Source organism: Lonchura striata, chromosome 3 (assembly GCF_046129695.1).
Source record: "Lonchura striata isolate bLonStr1 chromosome 3, bLonStr1.mat, whole genome shotgun sequence".
Taxonomy (NCBI): Eukaryota; Metazoa; Chordata; class Aves; order Passeriformes; family Estrildidae; genus Lonchura; species Lonchura striata.
The window spans coordinates 58,685,239-58,706,757 of NC_134605.1; the positions used below are offsets into that span (position 1 = coordinate 58,685,239).

General features: G+C 41.4%; 1 protein-coding gene across 2 annotated transcripts in view; it reads left to right on the top strand.

The window, feature by feature from the left end:
• SGK1 (serum/glucocorticoid regulated kinase 1) overlaps positions 1–21,519 on the top strand; it is a 70,035-nt gene that overhangs the window by 40,556 nt on the left and 7,960 nt on the right. The window contains exon 3 of one of the 2 annotated variants that reach the window (XM_021540657.3): positions 4,998–5,073. In XM_021540657.3, the coding sequence (XP_021396332.2) occupies positions 4,998–5,073 (76 nt within the window). Of the gene's footprint in view, positions 1–4,997; positions 5,074–21,170; positions 21,471–21,519 lie in introns of those variants that run through there. The other variant, XM_021540658.3, reaches the window with a different exon arrangement.

Genomic DNA, 21,519 nt, shown 5'->3' on the forward strand with positions numbered 1-21,519 from the left:
ACAAATAATAAGGTTTCTCACAATTTGACAATTGTCAAGGCAAAAGCATGATATTTATTGAAAGTAAAAGTTGAAGTCGGAATAAAATATTGCTTTAATGAAATGAGGACACTTTCCCCAATAACTAACAGCAATGCTCAATGCTTTTTTGTTATACAGCAAAGATATTACAGGAATATGTTTGAAAAAATCAGCAACACAGTTGAAGAACATTATTGTTTTCAGTCTTGGTGATTCTTCATGGAAGCCCATCCTTCAGATCCAACTGGGGTATCTGTATTGTAGCTGTCCCACAAAAAAAAGTATTTTGCACAACTAGAAAACTCTCTTCTCTTGAGACACAATAAAGACACTTCCTACTTTTGCTGCTCTGTGCTGTGTGTTTATGGTAGCAATAGCCCAGGGAGCTGTGCTGGCAGCTATGGGCACCTGCAGCCCATTGTTCCCAGGACTGGCACCCTTTGCAGAGGTGCTGTGCAAGGATGCATCACTGTGTGGAGAAACACAGAGCTTGGAGCATTGCAGCACATGAAATGGCTTCCTCTCAGCTTTGCAGCTCACTTAATTATGGGCCTTTTGATGCAGCACTATCAAACACAGTCCAGGTCATGGCCAGTTTATGGAAATCTGCATCACTGCTTTTTCCACCTAGGGGAAGAACTTAGACTTCTCACATTTTTTTCAAACAGCTATGTAAACTTCTGAACATTCTTTCATAGGTAGGCTGGGAGAATCTGCCAGTAAGAAGCAGCACCTGTAGCCATGTTCTGGTCTAGGCAACTTCAAATTCCAGACTCACCAGGGGCTCTTGCTTTGGACACCAGCACAGGAACATCAGGTCTATTCTCATTTCAGATGCTGCAGATGACTGTGGTCACCAGCAGTAGTGACAGCCCTTCCTAGGCACTAGACTAGTGGTGGTGGCCTTGGCAGATGTTTTGGACTTTCAGTCAGACAACTCCACTGAGACTTCAGCAGCACTGAAGCAGCCATGCCAAAAGAAGTGTGGTTGGCTCCCATTCATTCCAATGGATAACTGGCTGTTATGTTTGACTGCAGAAGTTTTAGCCACTAACTTTACAAATCTTCACAAACACAATCCACAGACCTAATGCACAATCAGCCCTGTCACATTCTGATATTGTCCTCACTGGAAGATTGTCTACAGGAATGAAGATGTAAATCCAAACATGTTAACTTCCATAATGAATTCAGTGACTTATTTGTATAATTTGGAACCTCAAGCAAAACCAGGATATTCACTGTCATCCCAGTGGCAAAAATATGCTGGATCCTGAGGCTGTGTCTTCTGAATAAGGTAAAATCTACAGGACTCCAGAAAACAGCAGTGAAAGCAGACAGTTTAATAAGTGAGTATCATTTTGTATCAATGAGCAACATCTTTTCTTTCTAATACAAAGTGGTTGTGGTATTTAGTCTAGATAATAGATTCTGCTTCCTCTGCTGGTATTGATGTTCTTTCAAGTGAACAGAATATGCAGCCAATAATGAGCTCTTGCTGTTGAGATGTTCAGCAATGAAATAATTAACAATGTTGATGTGTAAATTAGGCTTCAGAGTTTAAATTGCTTTTGCAAACCACATTTCTCTGGCTCTTGGTTCAGCAGAGCAGGTGAGGACTGGCTGAAAGCTAAGCAGCAGTAATCCCTCTACAAGCACATGCATTCAAGTCGCAGGTCACTTCTAGACCAGCAGTGCTACCTGCCTTGCCATTGTTATTCAAAGAGTAACATGTCTTCTTTAAACCATCTTATTTCTCATTTTTTTGGTAGTCTCCACCCCTGGTACCTTGCTGTGTGCAGTGAAGAAATGTGGACCCCACATCACAGCAAAGAAGGAAGCAATTTTCCCATGTCTCGGCTCCTTTGGGGCTCCCACAATCACAGAATCATAGGATGATTTGGGCTTGAAGGGACCTTAAAAGATCATTTAGTTCCAACTTCCCTGCAATCAGGGGGCACTTTCCACCAGACCAGATTTCTTGGGCATCCAGCCAAACTGGTCTTGAACTCTTCAAGGGATTTGGCATCCACAGCTTCTCCGGGCTACTTGTTGTCATGTCTCAACATCCCCACAGTAAAGAATTTCTTGATACTATCCAACTGAATATACCCTCCTTCAGTTTAAAGCCATTCCCTCTTGTCTTACTATATGCCTTGCAAAATGTCCCTCTCCAGCCTTCCTATTGGGCCCCTTTAAGTACTGAAAGCTGCTATAAAGTTCCCTCAGAGCTTTCTCTTCTCCAGACTGAGCAACTATATCTACCCATAGAGATGTTTGTATGAATGTATGGATGCCCTCAACCTTTCCCACACTGGCTGCCATGAGAAAGATGAGTTTATCAGAGTATCTCATGAAGTATTTGGATTTCACCAGGCTTTCCTATTCCTTTTCCTACATCACGAATGGGTAGCTAGTTTGCCTACCCTGTCTCTTTCCCAGCCTTTATTTTAGGGATGGTCTCCAGGCTGAGGACACACTAAGAGCCATTACAGCTGAAAATAACTGTGCGCCTAGGTCAAAAGGAGCAGAGAAGGAAGTGATGTAGTTTCTATTTTATAAAGCATTTATAAAGACTGATGTCCTTCTCCTTTCTAAAACAAGAAAAAGGAGGATCATGCAATTAATGGCATATTTGCCCAAAATATATAAAGCACTGAATATTAGCCAAAATCAAGTTCAAGTTAATTAACTTCAAATTAAGTGTTACTTGCTCTGACATAAGAACTTCTGACTTCTCTTTACTTTCTTCCAATGACACTGAGATTGGAAGATTCTAGTGTACTAGACGACACTCAAAATGTAGTCTAGTACTGTTCAACTCTGCTTCAGAGAAAGAGTTTCCAACATAGCTTACCTCTTGCAAACCAAAGGATGTCATTTTCCACAGCTGATTCCTAGGACAAGGCTTAGTGGGAGCAGTCCCTCTTACCTGGGCAGTTGGTCTTTCAGGGTCCTATTTTTGGAGTACAAGAAGTGTGGGAAGAGAGATGTTGTACTTTGTGGCATGAAAAGACTTGATGGCTTATATACTGTATTGTATGGATATTGTTTTAAAATATTTGACCTGCTGAGGTCAGTGTATTTGTACTCAGCTAGCACAAAGACCTGGCCACTCACACTAAATTATTTGTCTCCTTTCCCCTCATTGAACTTTAGGCTTGAGCAACGTCAGCTAGGAAACAGACTTAGTCCAGCATTTTACAAGCACTATGGTAAGCATTTCACTGCCACAAATGAAAATAAAAACTTCTTCAGCCCAACTGTTATAGAATTGAACTACTGAATTCATAGTATGTGAACATAATCCAGGAAAGCACACAGAAGAAACATTATGTGTATAATAACAAAGAGGCTCTTCTCAGGGCAACCACAGGTTTTAAGAACCTCAGCTGAAATTAAAGCACAGACATAAAAATGGAAGGTGTGATTCAAGTGTCATTGTACATACAGATAATTCTGAGAAAATTAAAGGAGGAAAAAAGTAAATTAACAAAATTATTGAAATTGGTGCATTTGTTAGCAATATCATACATAATTAAAGTGGGTACACTTAGTGCTAAAGGAGTTCCACAAGCTATTTCAAACTAGGTTTCCTACCCATTCATGTCACTTCTGTACCTGGTGTTCTCTGTGTTTCACAAGAGTTTTACAGTAGCCAGAACAGTGACTGTCCTGAATGCCTATTTCTTCCATACTATTAGTCATGTACTTATATGAATAAAGATAATAAGAAATATGCAATCAGAAGAGCGAGCCACTTTTTCAATGTTTTGCAATCCTGTGCATCTTCCGGACACCTTCATGCCTGTTTAGAGTGTGTGTAATGTGGGTGAAGTGCCATTTGAGTTGGGACTCTTTTGAATGAAAGTATTTCTAAAACTAACAACACAAAGAATAGCACAATTGAAAACTCTACATAAGCAGCCCACCAGAACTCCAGACCCATGGTGATAAATTACTCAATCTGTCAGGACTGCAGACTTTAAGGAAACTGAATTTGTATGAAGAAGTATTAAGGTTTTGATGCTAGCAAGAAAATTTCTTCTGTATTTGGACACCAGAATTCTTTACTAAAAGCCAAAATTCCAGTGGGAATTCTTTACCTTGTTCTTCTGCAGCACCTTATTTGCTGTTTGACTGATGCTTCCCATACTAGTGGTGGATGCAGTGTTTCAGTAGGATGGAGAGCCTGAGAAGTACTTTGGGGCAGATAGGGTTAGCAATGGTGGGTGTAATCCTGCTGACTGGCTTCACCCTCACACTCAAGCTATCACCCAGAAACAGCACCACTGAGGTCAGAGTTTTTATCAAAGTGGTGACAGAGCATAGTCATACTCCTAGTTCTCTAAATTCTTCCACAACTCTGATTGAAATCTCATGTGTGAGTATGAAAGGTCTAGAGGGCAAGCAGCTAGAGGCACTGCAATAGCAGGGATGAGGATGAAGTGTTAATCAGGAAGGAGATGTGTCTGCTGCTCCCACACTGGCAATATCCCAAGGATATGTGAAAGGATTGCACCTGTGCACCCCCTACACCAAATCCCACCCTTGCTAAGGTTGTCCCTGCTGTGAAAGAAAGCGGGCAAAGTAGCTCTCTGCAAACAGTTCCACACCAGGAGACAGACCCTCTGGGACCCTGCCCACCATTTCCTTTCCCTTCCTCTACCTATGCAGGGCCAAGGCAGGAGAATGGGGCTGGACCATCTGGTCCACAGTGCAAAATCAACACACACACTTTGAATGGAAAAATGCAATTTAAAATACAGTGACTCACAGGGCCCTTTTATTTTCTGAAAGATCACAGTACCTCACACTTCATAACTTTGCGCCTGATTATAGAAACAGCTGGATATAGGCCTTGCACTGCCGCCTGAAATACACACTTTAGATGGAAAACAATTTTGGTCTCAAGTTTTGTAAAGCAAAACCCACCTCAATAGAAAGACCTCATGTATTCTCTCTGTGTTTTTCAGATGAAGGACCCCCAGGACAAAGGAGATTCGCTGCCCAAGCCGGAGCCCAGGGCCCTCTGGGGCGGTGAGGACACAGGTACAGCGGTGTGCCGCAGGGCGGGCAGTGGGGCTGAGCGGGCAGCGCTCTCTGCTTCTGGTGCACCTTGGCTCTGGGCTAAGTGCTTTGTCTCCAGGCCAAGCCTGACTGAGGGATGTTTTTCTTGTCAAAATGAGATGCAGGCTCTCACCCACTGAGCGTTTGCTGGGCAAAAAAACAACTGCCTCACTTGTGTGCATGGCTGCAGCGCACAATGCGCAGCACTCAGGTTCCAGAGGAATTATGCCATGACACAATGAGGAGGAACAACAGAATTCCAGTAGATCTGTTTAATGAGCTGTCAGACACGTTTCAGCATTGACCCGTGGTGTGAGCAGAGCTCTCGTTAGCTGTGGCAAGAGTCCTGTGAATGCATCTGAGGGCAAAAGTGGCCACTAGAGACCCCTGGTCTGTGTGCAGGAGAACTGAGCTGTGCACAAAGAGAAGCCTCAGTAGTTTTGGCATAGACAGAATAAATTATGTTGAGCTCACATGCGTTCTTCTTACTCTGTCTCCTTTATGTTTTGGAGTTCTGCTTTCTTGGAGGGATAGGGAATTTTTCAAGTGTATTTTGTTTGTCTTTATTTCCCTTTGCCTAATCATAAGCTTAGATATTGTTTACAAATGGAAAGTATACCAGATTAACTTGGTTTGTTGGTGCTGTGGTTAGATGACATATCAGAACTGCATTTAAGCCAAGAACAAAAATTACCCCTAAAAACGCTGTGTCTACACAGTGCAAGTGTCCCAGTAAACATAAACTGCTCCTAACATGACAGTAGATGTCTGATCCTGAGGCAGATTTCACTTGGATGTTTGAGGATTTTCTTCCTGCTTCCTTTGCCATTTTTGCAACCGTCCCCCTGGGAAAAATCCCAGAAGCCTCTGTCCCCATTAGGAGGAAATCTTTCACTTCCTTGCTTTGATTCTGAATGCTTAATGCTCTTGGTTAATTCCCCTGACCTATAACCAGTCTTGGCTTCTATGCATAGATATTAAATCCTGATCTAGATGATAAACTTCTATGAAACAAGTTTAGAAATACATTTAATTAGCTCAGTCAGTCATGAGATCTCACAGTAGTGTGTGAATGTTGCAAATTACATTTCCTAAGCAGTGGTAGCTATAGCTATAATAATTTTTTTTTTTCAAAAACATAGGACTCCACATAGGGAAGCTGATTTAACTAATTTGAGTGGTGTTTCTTCTGCCTGAAGTGCACTAAGCCAGTGATTACCCCACTATGAGCTACGAGTGCAGTGGGAGAGCTCTTAATGTCCTTTTGCTCGCTCCTGCTCTCTCTTCACTACCAAGTTATTAATAGTCTTCTCAGTTAAGTCCACAGCTGGCAACACGTGAAACCACATCTGGGGAATGACCCAGTTAAAAATACAGTATTTAGGCACCACTTCTTGGTAGTGGTGATGAGATGGGGATGCTGGCTGTTATTTTTCTTGCCCATGTTAATTGGGTATCCAGGCTAATTTCAGTTAAAGCAGAAAAAGTGCTCACGGCTTACTAACCTGGGACCTCATCCCAGAGTAGTTGAAGTTTAGGGGCTCTTCTGCCAGGACACAACTGCCAGTTGTAAAGATTACAATTTCATGCCCATGGCACTTCTCAGTTTAATGAAACATCAGCTTTTTTCCTACTTTTCCCTCATCTTTTCCAATAAAGCCCTATTTTATGACAAAAAAAACCTAGCTCAATTAAAAATGTGATGAAAGTGGTCTAAAGCACAGCTTGAAATTCAGCTTTGAAACTTAGAGAATGATTTTACATTTGATTTTTTTCTTTTAATGCTTTAATTTATACACTACAACATGGTAGCAGATCAAAGGTCTAATAAAGCTTAATTGCAGTTAATATACCTGTCTCTCTATGCGTCATATTGAACTTGCACTAAAAAAGAAATTTAACAGTTTGGATTGAAGACATGGGAAGTCCTTTCAGATTTATCTGCAGGACAACCTTGAGCTGATCCTTCAGCCACTGGTTTCAGGCAGGAAACAGAACTCCATGGAGATTCAGATGCAGCAATATGGAAGATCAGTGATGACTTCACATTCTAAATTATTTTGTGAAAATTTGTTGTTCCAGTACTTGTAGCTCTGAAGAATTTTTACCAAAACCATAATTTCCCCTGACTTCAGATCTCTGCAAAAGGGGTCGTGCTGTCACAGTTGTTACTGTTTTTTTGTGACAAAGAACAAACACCATTCTTCTGACTTACAGGAGAACTGGCTGAGGAGGAGAAGAATCAGGTCCTATCTGTGTCCTTTTCTCTCTGTTGACTATGAAGGAAGGTTGGATGAGCTGGGTTTAACTTATTCTTGGAGATATTCAGTAGTGGGGAATCCTCGATGTCCATTTTCTTGGACAGCCCAAGCTTTTGCAGATATAACACAGAACTGAGTATTTGTGGGGTTTAACACTTTATTTGCTTTTAATTTGCATCTTTTCTTGTTGATTTATAAATCTGACACCTGACCTACCATACCATATGGGAAAGGACGTCAGCATTAAATTGGCCAAACCAGAGCCCTGGATGATTTCTTTCAGACCATGGCATTAGGTGAGGTTTCCAGAGGATCTGCCACATTGCTGCAGTTGAGGGGGATGAAGGCAAGGGAAGGCAGGAGGATGAAAAAGATATCACTGGAGAAAATAGCAGGGTGATGAGGAGATACCATATCCAGATCTGACCTTTTCTCTTGCCCTAACATTTCCTTCACAGTATCCCTTCCAGACAGTATGCAAACTATGTCTTTATTATGTTTGAGGTCCTGTTTCCCCAGAAGGAATCTACATTTTGGCAAGACGTTCAGGCCTTATAGAAGAGTATCATATGTTTGAAAAGCAGTACGGGGCCATGATCTACAAGCTGTTTGTGTGTTATGGACACAGCTAAACAATAAATCACACAAATGCATTGCAAGATTAATAGGGTGAAGCTCTAGGAAAATGCGGCACAGAACAGAAGCCGAGTGTCAGGGGTATCCTGGTTGTTAATTTCTATTGATTGGCCCAAGGAGAACTATTGCTTTGAATTTTACAGATATTGAAATAAGCTAATTAAAAAGGTCATCTTGAATGAAGATCCCACAGGAAAAGTTGCTATAATTTCCTCTATTATTTTATGTTGCTTGTAGAAGTGACCTTGACAGTCGGCATGTGCTTATGTAGCTTCCTTACAGGGAAAAAATACAATTCTTTTCTTTAGTAGTGGTAGCCCAAAGTTTCTCTGTATTATATTTTTCTGCAATACATTTTGCAAGAGAAATCGGTGTGCCAGCAATTATGAAAGGGTGAGTGAGGTTTGTCCAGGAAAGAGTAACCCTAACCAAGGCAGAATACAGTGTAGCAGCATGCTGGAATCCATCAGCCCTTGGAACCACAAAGCACAAAGGGATCAGGAACAGAACAGCCTGACTGGGGAAACTTTTCATCCTTTTCACACAATGCAAGTGCCCTGAGGTAAATGTGTTTCAGAAGAGAGAAGGGCTAACTAGGGCTTGCTAAGCACTAGCCCCTAATTCCCTTTCAAGGCCCTAGGCAGAGGGCAGGCTGTCCCCAGATTGCCTCAGGAAAGAGTTGAAAGCTTCTTCAAGTACAATCTGAGACTTCTGTTCATGTGGAGAAGAAACTATGTTTTAAACTGTTCCATGTAAACTGTAGCAATGACGGATGTCTAAGACTGTTGGAAAACCTCAAAAATCTCCCCACTTCTCAGGAATTTGTGGACTAAGGGGTGTGATTTCAGTCACTGGCATAGATTCATTTTAAATTGTGCCAACAATCACAATGCTCTTTGATACCCTCTGTAGTCTCAAGCAGATACTTGATATATGCTTTGTCACTGTACTTCTCAGAAGGCGATTTGAAAATGTGTTCAGTGGTGAGGGAAATGAATTAAAATCCTTTTATTATAATCAGAATTTAATACAGTCTATCAAATTGCTTAGTTTACCAGAGATATGCTATCATTTTCATTTAGTCTATCACATAATTTGAACTGCATTTTCTTGAAATAATTATTGAAGAAGACAAGTTCTTGTCGGTGTAAAACACAGCAGCATAAACTCATTTACTGCAAATTAAAACAGATGGAAAATTGCTGCTGCTTTTAATATGGCTGGACAAAAAAAATAATGTTGCAAATATGTTAAAAGAAAATGCAAAACTGTGGCTTACAACATAAACAAAGTATTTACAGCATCTCAGTAAAAAATAGGTGAATTTATTCATACCAAGGAATTAGAAACTTTAAAAGAAACACCTCTCCATAAAAAAGACATTGGATGCCTGTAGACAGCCCCAGGAAAAAAAAAAAAATTGAACAAAGATTTCATTAGAATAACTTAGAGAAAAGACACAAATATTGAAACAACAAATAAAGAAGCTTCTTTCTAGAAGCACACCTATACATCACTATGTGGATGAGAATCATCCCACTAAAACTAAGAAGGCTACTTATCCATCTAAAAATAAAAAGCAGTGTTTGTACCAGTTTGTAGAAGTGAGAGTATACATTCTAAACCAGAGTGACCTATCATAGCCTGGGCTCTATAAATACCCTTTATGTTCAAGACCAGCCTGGTTGGGAGACAGAGATATCTCTTCATGCACACAAACTTTTTCCTCCTAGATCTGTTAGTACATAACAGATGTATCAGAATTCCAACACAGTTTTAACAACAGAAAGTACAGGTTCTGCTCTGCTAGGCATGTTGCTTGGGCTCTCAGCATTGTGCTCTGCCTGCACAAATGTAGTTTTGAAAGGGAGTAAAAACTGAAGGCACAGTATCTGCGTGAGATGTATTTAATTTAAAGAAAAAGTTAGAGGTATTTTCCTTATTATCAGAATTACCATAGCTGTTCTAGTTGGTTTATATGATCCTTCCTTAAAAAAACAAACAAGCAAACAAACAAAAAAAAAAAAAAAAAAGAAAAAATATATTCTTCTTCCCATTCATTGCCTAAACAAGGGACAACATGAAGAACTCTACATTAAGTGTTTTGTGGGGACAAATACATGTTTTTGATGTTATAGTGTCTTTTAAAGGGGCCCTATAGATCACTCATCCCAATGCAAGGCCTGGCTATGATCAGTGCTGGAGCAGGTCAATGTGGATTTTGTCTGGTCAAGCCTTGGAAACCTCCAGGGACAGAGTTTCCTCCAGCTCTTAAAGCAACCTGTACCCAGGCTGCTCTATGCTCCAAGTGGGGCTTTTGTTTCCTAATGGCCAAGCTGAACACTCATCTTGCTGCATTGCTCCCTCTTGCACCTTCTGTCACCACTGGGAAGAGTTTGGTTCTGGCATCATTGTAGCTCTTGATCATGAAATCATAGGTTGCTGTTCAACTGCCTTTGCCATCCTCTTCATCAGATGCTCAGTCACATGCTCAGATGCTCCTCTTCATCAGATGCATCAAGCTCAGTTCTTCAGCCTCTCCTCAGTGGTCCTATGTACTAAACCTTGAAAGCCTTTCACTCTGGCTCCCTCCAGTTTCTTGACATCTTTCATGAGGTGGGTGGCCAAACTCATCCCATTTTCCACATCCTACTTGACTTCTCCTTGTGAAATAAAAACATGAGAAATGGTCTCAAATTATTTTGAAGATGACATTGTACCCATGATGTTCCACTGAAGGTGACTGTAGCTGATGATGTTACTTTCATAGTTGAGCTGGCTTCAGCTTGAAGCAGCCAGGAAGAAAGGCCTGAGAGAGAAAAGAAGTCAAAATAAAGAAGCAGATTAAGGCAAAAGTATCACTCCAAGGAGTAGTGGAAAGGTTGGAAAGAAGACAGAGGACAAAAACAAAGCTGAAAAAGAAGATATAACAAAGACCAAAGGGAGCAGTATAGGAAATTACACCATGACACTTCTGTTACACTGTGATCCAGACAAATGCAGACTAATGTGATCTACTTAGCAAATAGGGATGGGTCAAGTTCGAAATCATTTAAGCTAAGAAGTTTCCTTCTCCAGAGAGGGGAAAGCCTCTCTTGCAAAAACGGTCCTCCAAATAATTGTCTCGCTCTATATCAATGAGCATGTTTCTGAGGAGCTTTATGATGACAGCCTTTGAAATATATCTTTCATTTATTTCAGTCCCTTTATAAGTCTGCAGGAGAATTACATTCCTGTTTTGGAGTGGAAGGTCCAAAATATCTTCTCATAGGGATTTTGTCTCAGCTTTTTGTGCTGCTCACTTGCACCAGCATACCCAAGTTTGCCTCTGCCAGCTGACTGAAGAATGACTTAATAAGGAGAATCAAATCTGGAATTTGAATTGGCCCTTATGGAAATCCTATTTGAAGTCTTTCAAAACAATGAACAAATTGTCCATACAAGGACTTCCTCTAAAAATTACTTCATTGCATTGAGGGTAGTACACTACCTTCCTCACAGCTCTGCAAACATCTGACTAACAGCAATTTGCTCAAGAGTAAATGAATAAGCAAAACTTCACTTTACACAAGAAGAACTGTCACATTTTTGGACTTTTTCCTGGGTTCTGGAAAAAAAAATCACATGACAAAACCAAAGGAATGAAAAGCCCTGACATCATGAGGATTGGCAGTGTACTCCAGGCTAGATAATGTTTACAGAAAGATGAGGGCTAAATCTCTATCCTGTCAAATCTGTGCATGGTAAAGAAATGCCTTGGCAGGCAGGATAAGAAAGGGCTTTCATCATGCTCGCACCTTGCTGCCATGCATATTTCTCTGGAGTTTTTGTAGCACATATGTATCCCAGAGTTTTTGAAGGTAAAAGAGAACAAATTCCTCTCAGAAAATACAGCCTGGAAATAGCTTTATCTTTTTATAGAAGTCAGAGCATTGTTTGTTGATTCTTGCAGCCCAGAATGGCTCTACAACACTGCTGTTTCCGTGGGATGTTGTGTTTGTGCGACCTGCCTTCAGCTGTTGTGCCGTGTTGCTATGTGCAAAGGCTGACAGCTGGTGTGTTTCGCTCCAAATTAGTGCCTGCCTTTCACTCCGGAGTGAAGTAATACCTAAACGCAGGGCCAGATTCCAGTTCTCTATGGAAATGCCCCCAAAACAAGTGAAAATACTACCAAAACACATGCTTTGTACCCATTTCCTGATAAGTCACACAATACTTCCTCTTTCTATATGGAGTTCCCCACACACTCCCACATTAGTTCCCCTTTTTTTTTTTTTTTTTTTTTCCATTCTTAGCAGTCTAAACATTTCGCATTGTGAAAAGAATTCAACATCTCAGCAGTTCCACATTTCTTGTAAGCTGGCCCCACAGAAGTGTCAGGATGCTGAGCCATGCTTGTGGATGATGGCATATAGCCTGGAAGCCTGCATTTCTTCCTGTGGAGCCAATTCAGAGTAAAATGGGATTTTGAAATCTATTTCAAATCTCCTGTGAAAAGAACTATGTCTTACAAAACAGGACCTTTTACAAGTTGATAGCTGAAATATATTGATAAAATAGTTTTAAATAAGTTTAACATTCTTAAATTGCTTAAAGAGTTTTTGAAATGCATCTTTGTTACAAGCAAAGGTTCTCATGGTCCAGGACCTCATCTCCAGTAATAGTTCACGTTAGATACCATTCAGAGGTGTCTTCAACAGTGCTAGAACATCAGTTCGTAACCTAAAACAATAGCTGCAATTTTTTTCTAAGTAATCAGGAAAGCAAAAGAAACATAGAAATAAATGAAATAATATTCTCAAAAAACTCTTGATAAAGGCGAGTGACTGCCTAAAGATTAGCTTCATTATCTGTTTTTTTGTGAATTTGAATATTATAGCTATACTGCACAAGGTGGTCCATTGATAGTTTTGCAAAAAACTAAGTAATCCCTGAATTAACAGGGATTAGGACCTGAGAGACACTGTTAAAGGCACAAGATTCTGAGAAATATGCAGAGAAGTTTATGCCCTTTCCTGACAGCCACAAATAGGCTTATACAACAATGTGGGACCTGATGTATCAGTCTAATAATATTCTTCAATATTTAAAACCACCACATCTGAGAATAAAAATGCGTATAAAGAGAAAACACTCATTACATTAATGAAATAGTGTTGGTTCTCACAGTTTCTAACCTTGTAATAGACTTTGCCCCACTCCAAGAACAAAACACATTTTCTTGTTAAGCTGTTTTTAACAAATATGTTCACTAGTTCATTAGTCATTACTGTGCATAGAAGTATGTTTCAGTGAGCACAAATGCATGAATAGGAGTAATTTTATATTATTCTATGATTCAACTCACACAGCCAAAGTGGCTTGGAAGTTCACTAGTTCTGGTTGCAGCACGTAAAGACAAACATACTTGAAATAATCAAGGCTAATGCTCTGGGGTTTCAGTACTTAACAGACCTTTCATCAGTGTGACCTGAGACTAGATGAGAGTTGAAAGTTCTGTGTATGGTGTTCAACAGAGAACAAGATAGAATAAATATGTATTAAATGCTCAATCACAGATATCTATCTATATATATAGATATAAAATACTAAATATGAGAAAACTGTGGTCTGTAAAAAGTACTTCACAATGCTATTTCCAGATAAAGCTGAGCATACTTAACTATCCTGTACTATCCATATTGAAACAGATATAGTGAAATCAAAATAGGATTAGGCAGATATAGAGTTACTACTCGTCTGAATCTGGCATATGCATATCATTGCGTATTTCATACTTTCATATTTCAAACACTGCCACTAACACTTTTTCTTCCTTTCTGAGAAATGTCTTTCCTTTCTGCGGCCCTTGTCTGCCACTAAGCACTAAGGAACTCAAAACTGTTAATCAGGTAAAAAAAAGAGTGCTACTTTCAGACCTCATGACACTTGGGAGAAGACAGAATTTGACTTTGATCCCGAGTTCAATAGTTGTGATTTAAACCACTTTTTTGAGTCAGTCAGTCTGGGTCAGTCACCAAAGGAGCAAAACTGCTGTCTAGTTTTGCTTTGTAGGAAGTGGGCTATATGTCCAATTAGTTGAGCATGGGATTGAAAGTCACAAGCCTCACAAATTGTTTATTCTATTTCAAACTCATCATATGACAGTGACCCAAGTCATCCAACTTCCCCATCTCCTCATTCTTTAAAATATTGCTGTTAATATTTGTTGGTTTGAAGGTTTAAAGGGCTCAGGATAAAAGCATGCATAAGTGAAAAATCTTTGCTGAGTGAAAATCATGAATAACAGCACTGGTAAGAGAGTTTCCCATAACTACAGAGAAATCTACAAGCTTTGCAAGTGACTAAATGCTGCCATTGGCAACTAAATTATGCTTGGCCTTTCTGCATTCAAGCTTTATATTTGCCCTCAGTGGTTCATCTGTCTACACTAGTGTGAACACCAAAGGCAGAAAGTCTTGTTTTCCACCTCCTATCTCATTGGACAGTACTTTGCTTAATCTCTTTATGATTTAATTTCTTCACCTGGCACTTTATCTGTTTTTCTAAAGAACTCCACTGTCAACAAAATACAGACTGCTTAGTAATGTTTCCTGTATTGCAGCAAGCTAAGGCATGTTCACAAGTCAGAGTTCCAGGACTCAATTTTTCTGATACTCTATTAAAAATATGTAGAGATAGTTGATTCTCTTTCTCATGTTCTTTCTTTTATAAAAAAAACCTAAAATAAAATTCTGTAGTGTTATTAAGCCCATCTTGTGTGAAAGACTGAGGTATTATATTCAGCTAGGCAGAGAGGTGCTGTGGTCATCTCACTGAGAGTATAGAGATTAGTGTCACACTGAGTATTATGTATCAGCCACATTCACCAGCAATCCAATCAGATAGACCTGCTCTTCCCCATTCCTGCATGCAAGCATTTTCTGAAAAAAGAAAAAATCATATTATAAGGTTTTGACAGGAGCATTACAGAAGTATCACAATTACTTGGACGCTTGCAAATCTGTATTCCTTTTTTGTTTTTTACAAGTTAATAAAAACAATGCAATGACACTATGCCTTGCCCACTAAGTGGGCTGGGACACGTCTTCTTCCATCTTCAGCTGTGCCCACTGAAGAGGCTGTGCCCAGCTGCTCATCTCCTGGCTGATGAGAGCTCCCACAGGGAGATCTGCCAGCTGATCCAAGGGTTGGTAACACCCACCATGTGGGTGCTGATGAGCAGATGCAGATGCATGGGGGTGGTGCAGATGTCTTTGCTGAAGGCTGGAAAGGTCATATACTCACAGCCTGTGGTCCACTGCATGACTGTGCATGGGTGAGTGTCTGTGCTTATCAAACCTCCTGATTCTTATCCTTGAACTGGATAAAAATTTGGAGATAGTCAAGTATGAGTTAAGAGGAAGAGACAAGAAATCTCAGAGGTAATGTTGGGCCTGATATACATAGCAGCAAATGCAAGAGTTGTTACACAGAGAGCCAGGTTATAGGTTCCAGCATCTTCTTTTGGTCTTGTAGCCTAGTAAATCTATGGACAAAACACTTGAGCTTTTCTTTGTGGAGTCACGCAAAGCAATTACAAAAAACTAAAGGCAACTTCTAGCAAAGTAAATAAAATATGTAGGAAAGGTTTCCAATACACTTTTTGGCTTAAGGTGTTTAAAAAAATGGACTAACTGAAACACTATAAAGAGATTCAGTGTATGACTGAGTGCAGTGAATGACTGAACAAGTTTGAAAATGGCATCTGGAAATGAAAAAGATAAATTAATGTTGAGAATGTTTGTGGCTTTTTTCTTCTGTGCCTGCCTACGAAACACCTGTGGGACTTCTTTGTCTTACTGCAATATTCTATGTGGTGATCGTGTGCTGTGGGAAGAGCACTTTCCTGGCATTTCCAACATGTTGGATGGTGGCAATCACCAGTTCAGTGTGAATACTTCCTTCCTTCCCCACAAATCTAGATTCAAGTCCTTCCTGGAATAACAGCCTTTTAGGTGCCAGTGTTCCAAGTCCCTAATTTTTCACTGGGATGGATGGCTCCTGCTGGGAAGGGAACCAGGGCTATAGCAATATCAGATATCTCAGTAGCATTTCTCAAAGGTACAGCAATGCCTGCAGTGCCTGCTCTGGCATCTAAAACTTGTCTGTTTACAATTAATGTAATTACACAAATAGGGTTGGCAGATATGGAATATATATTGCTGTAATCTTAATCCAGATACTAGCATGGGAGAAAGTTAGCTCTGCATTTAATTTTTGGTTCTGCCACGGATCTCCCTCAGATGAGACACATTGTCTACCTTGTGGTTCAATTCCCACCTCTGTAAAATAGAACAAATATTTTCACATCTCTCTGAGATTATATCAGACATAGCGCAAGGCAAGATAATGTCAATTAATTTCAAGAAAACTGGTATGTCTTGTCTATCCACAGCAGCACACAACCACACAGGGTTGCTAGCTGGAAGACAACATGTATAACTGAACCTTGAGGAGCACTATGGAGAGTTATAACAATGTTAAAAGTATTCTTTCAGGTCCATGACTAAACTGGACTAAGGCTGGGGATCTCTGGCTCACATATATGGTGTTTTCCACTTGCCACAGGCTTTTTTCTTTCACGTAAATGCCCACAGATCAGGAATAAAATTACCAGTTCTCTCAGCATATGTTGACAAAATGATTCTCTGAAGTGATTCCACATCTTTTACATATAAAAATGCAGAAATGAGAAAAAAAAAATCTGTAATTCAAATCATCCTCTACTTATCTGTGGGTTTCAAGAACAAACTCCTTCAACTAAATAGTAGACACTTCCTGATTCAGGCCACAGATGTGCTGAGTTGCTTTCAGGATGCTTATTTGTCTCTTCTGACCAAGGAAGGTACATTTGATGACTATGTGGCTAATTTGAGTACCAAAACCTAAGGAAAGTAAATATATTATGAATGAATATATAAATATTTTTACTCTATTTTGGACCCATTACCTAGGCCAAAATTAACACTTCTTCCCTTGCTCCCTATCTTAGACTAATTAATCTACACTCAGAAATACATAATAACCCCACATTTATCAGGGTTCTGCAAGGGACACAATATCTCCTAAAGTTATAAATCACTAAACACAAATCACTATAGATAAAACCTATCCAGCATGCATATTTTGCATACTTTTGCCTGGGACTCATTTTAACACTTGAAAGAAAATGTCCTACAAATAATAAGGAATATTGAAACTCAGTGTAATGGCAAGAGACAGGATGGTATCACCAAGAGGAAAATCATTGACACCTGGCAGTATGCATCTTCTTTTATCAGGCCTCTGCTTTCACATTGCCAAGAATTGAACTTGTTTTGAGTTAGGACCCAGCTGAACTTCTCTCTAGTATAAATTCCTCTCTTTGACAAATTCTCTCACTGTTTGCATCATTTAGTACCTTATCTCCAATGTTGCTGGAGGATTTACAGGCTTAAAGAGATCTTTTCTTTTAAGATAATGAACTGATGATGATGACAATCATGATGATGGGGGTTTTGTAATACACATAAAGGACATTGAGATATCATGGTAGCCAACATCTAGTGGAACACTAGATGAAGAGATAAGAGAAAAAGAGATGACCCCATAGCTAGGTTAGTTCAGTTGACATTTGTATTTCAGCACATTATTTCATCCAAGATGTGCAAGGAAAGTTGTTCAGGTTATGTCCTTGATAGAAAATGCTTAAATGCCCTTCTGCTATTATCCTTTAAAAACTAAAGTTTAGGAAGAAAAAGTCAGAGTGTAGGAGTCAGCTGACAGTATATGCTTACACTGTTCATTCTGGAGCTCCTCACATAAGGCTGCCTCGTGACCAAAAGAAACCAGCAGACTGAACTCATAGAATCACTAAGAAACTTCATTTTCCTCATGACTCGTTTTTCATCACTTTTCCATCGTATGTTTTCACCTCCTTTTCTATATTAGCACTATTCAGTTCTGATAAGACCGGATTCTATGCAGTCACAGCACATTAAATTTTATAATATCAATAATGAATTTAAGTATCTGTCATCCAGTGCAGTTTTATGAGGACTCTAACCTAGACAGACTATACAATATTGCAAAGACTTTTACTAACCTTGGGGTGGCACACTCTCAGGAAGACATGCTCAGAGGAAGGCATACAAACATGGTTTTTCTGCAGTCATCTCTGACTGCTACAGGCTGAAATACCTGCAACATTTACTCATAAAGTCACAGTGACAACAACTGAGTTAGACTCAAATCCATGTGCTGGAACTAAAATAGAGGTCAGGGTATTGTTTATCAGCTATTTTAACTAGAGGTCAGTTCATCTAAAGAATGCTGTAATTTTCCACTGGTTTCTACAAGGATGGGAATTACTTTTTTTTCTCAGCACAGCCCTGCATCACTCTGTGATCCTGTGAGCATAATCCCTTGGCACTAAAGCCTCTTATGACAATGCAGTAAATCTGCTCCGTAAGCATCAGAAAAGGGAAATAAAAGATGTTCCAAATTTGTATTTCATAAAATATGACACTGAAATCAATTAGATTTTTTCAGACCAGTAGGGGCTTCAGTCAACACAATGTCTTCCTGTCAACACAATGTCTAGCAGACCTGTTGACAGCATTTGAAAGCTCCTGATTTAAAATCTCTGTTGGGTTGTTATTAAAGTTGTTACTCAGTTCCTTATCTGTTTGCTACTACTGGTAGACACCATTTGTGGGGCAGCCTGAAGGTCTTGACTGAAAGTTTGGGTTATTGCACATAAAACTTAATTACAAGGTTGAAGACTTCAGTTCAGGATTTACAGGAGGAAAATAAAAGCTTATGATATTTTGCTTCGGAAGACAGATGCTGTTAAGGAGTGCCATTGTCTTTTGTAGTTGGGGGCTGTGTCATTCCTGCAGTTCAAACCCTGAACTTCATTTAATTAACCCAAAGCCAAATACTGGTGAAAATATTTGCAGAATTTGAAGAAGTTTCCTTCCAGAGTCAGCCAAATAATTCTAGGAACCTGCTGCATCCTTAGGTCTTGATTCAGCAAGATAAGCAAGCAGGAATTCATTTATTCAGCATTGAATTAATTCCGAAACTGAAGTTCAGAAGCTATCAGAGAATCGAATTCCTGAAGGATTGAGGCACTGAGTTCCACATCAGACAACGAGGAGCAGTACAGAATCAGAAGGGAGCTCACAGGTCCCAGTTACCATGTGGGCTGCTGAAGCCTCTGGTCTTCCTGAAGGGCAAGAGGGAAAAGTTTCTGTGTGCCCTGAAAGTAGTGTTGGGCAGGATTAAGACCTGCCTGCCCACCACAGATTAATAAACCCTTCAAACATTGAAGCTTTTCTAGGGAGAATTTACACAGCTCAACTACTACTGAATGTGCTTTGAAGTGCTTTGAGCAATACAGGCCCACGCTAGTGATGAGCTGCTGTTTGTTCTTTAAGATAAATCAATTCACATCCCTCCTGGCTTTACTTCAGGTATGTCCCAATCTCTGAGTCAGCAGGACCCTGGGGTGACCCATGCCAGTAAGCCAGCATGTTGTGTTTTGTTCCAGCAGAGTCGGTGTCTTTCTGCATCTCTCACAGCCTGGATGCAGGGCCCTGTTTTGAATGCTGTCATGGTGAAGAGCTTGATTAGCATCTGTTTACCTAGTGCTACTTTTACATGGAATACAAGTACTTGGTAGAGCCAAATGTTTTAAATTAGGTTACAAATCTAATCAGTTCTCTTCCTTCTTGCCAGTGAGCAGCCGTTCCTGGAGTTTTCTGGTGCTAATAAAACAGTATCATGCCACTCAGAAGTGCAGTATAAGATTGTCAGAATGTCAGTATGGGCCCAAAGTCCATGCAGGTCAGTCCAGGTTACCAGGTTAGCTGGTCAGTTATCATTATCTAATATTGCAATATTACCTGAGAAGGAAAAAACAGGCAACTATTCAGGGATACGCTTCAAGCCATCCCTGGCTTCCAAGGATTTGTGATACAGGAACATTTTAGGTCAGACATGCTGTCTGTGTACTTAAATATTGGGTGTTTCTTCCCTATTGATCTGTCCATCCGTTCTTGATCTCACCCATTCTTTTGGAGTGTGCACATCCTGGGGCAAAGAGTATTGTGTGTATTAGTATTAGTATTATGTGTGTGGAGTTTCCCTTTCCTTCTTTATCATTATTCATTTTGCTTTGAAAATCACTTAATTTAGAATTTCAGGACAGTTTGTCAATTTTTTTAGGCTGAGGTATAAGATTAACATGAGTGTGGAACATCACTGTGATTCTTTGATTATTTTCTTGCATTTACTTTTTAGCTGTACAACCCTACACCATTGTCAATACAATTTTTTGATGCAGTTATTGAGATATTCATGGTGTCTGATGCTTTTCAATAAGACTTGGCACCTGAGAAAGGGGATCTTTTATTACTTGTTCCTTTCTTGTGTTCTCTCATGCCTTTTAACTCTTGAGGCTTGCTGCTGTCACTGTAAGGAGTTTAAAAACGCAGCTTAGGACACCCCGGGCTTTGGAGAACCCAGTTCATCAGCTTAAAACGCCGCATTAATTTTAACTAATAACATAATAATTCGTCCCTTGGGTGGCATTCCTCCCTTCCACGTTAAGCGCATCGCTGCTACGAGGCAGGAGCACGGGGAGGGGGCGAGGGCCCGGCCGGGCGCAGGTGGGTGCCGCACGGAGGGACAGCGGCTTCCCGCGGCGGGGCGCGGCCGGGGGAGCGCGGCGCCGGCCCGGGCGGCGGCGGGCGGCGGGGCAGCGGTGCCGCGCGGCCGGGGGGCGCCGCCGGGGCGCTGCCGGCGGAAGGCGCAGGGTGCCAGGTCGGAGCGGGGCGCCGGTCCCGCCCCGGCGCTATCCGGCCGCCGGGGAAGCCCGGCCGGGGGCCGCAGCTCCGCGCCCCCCTCGGGCAGCAGCGCAGCGGCCCCCGCCCCGCCTCTGCCCGTGCCGGGGCGGAGGGGAGGGGGCGCAGGACCCGTGCCGTGGGTGCGCGGCCGCTCGCACCGCGCCCTGGCCGGGGCAGCGTGGGCAGCGCAAGCTTCCGTGGGGCAGGGCCGGCCGCGGCCGGCAGGTCAGGGAGGGCCGGAGCGGCCCCCCCGCCCCGCTCCGCCCGTGCGTGTGTTTGTGTGTGCGCGCTGATTACAGTAATTTTGAGGGTGATGTTGCAACGGGGCAGAGTGTGCGGGGCGGCCCGTGCTGAACTTTATAACGCTCCCGCATGTCAGCCGCCCTCGATAGTGCGTCCATAAAGGGGTCAGCGGGAGCGCCGGCCGGCCTCGCCGCCCTCGCCGCCTCCCTCCTGCCTGCGGGCCGCCCGGCCAGGAAGGGGAGTTATTCGGGATTGCAGCAGCGGCCGGGAGCGGGAGCCCAGGCACAGCCTCCGCGCCGCCGCGCCGCGCCCGCGGTCCCGGCAGGCAGCAAGATGAGGGGCAAAGAGGAGAAGTCGTCGCTGAAAGGTGAGTTCACCGCTCCGCCCTGCCAGGAGAACTGTTCTCCACGGGGAAA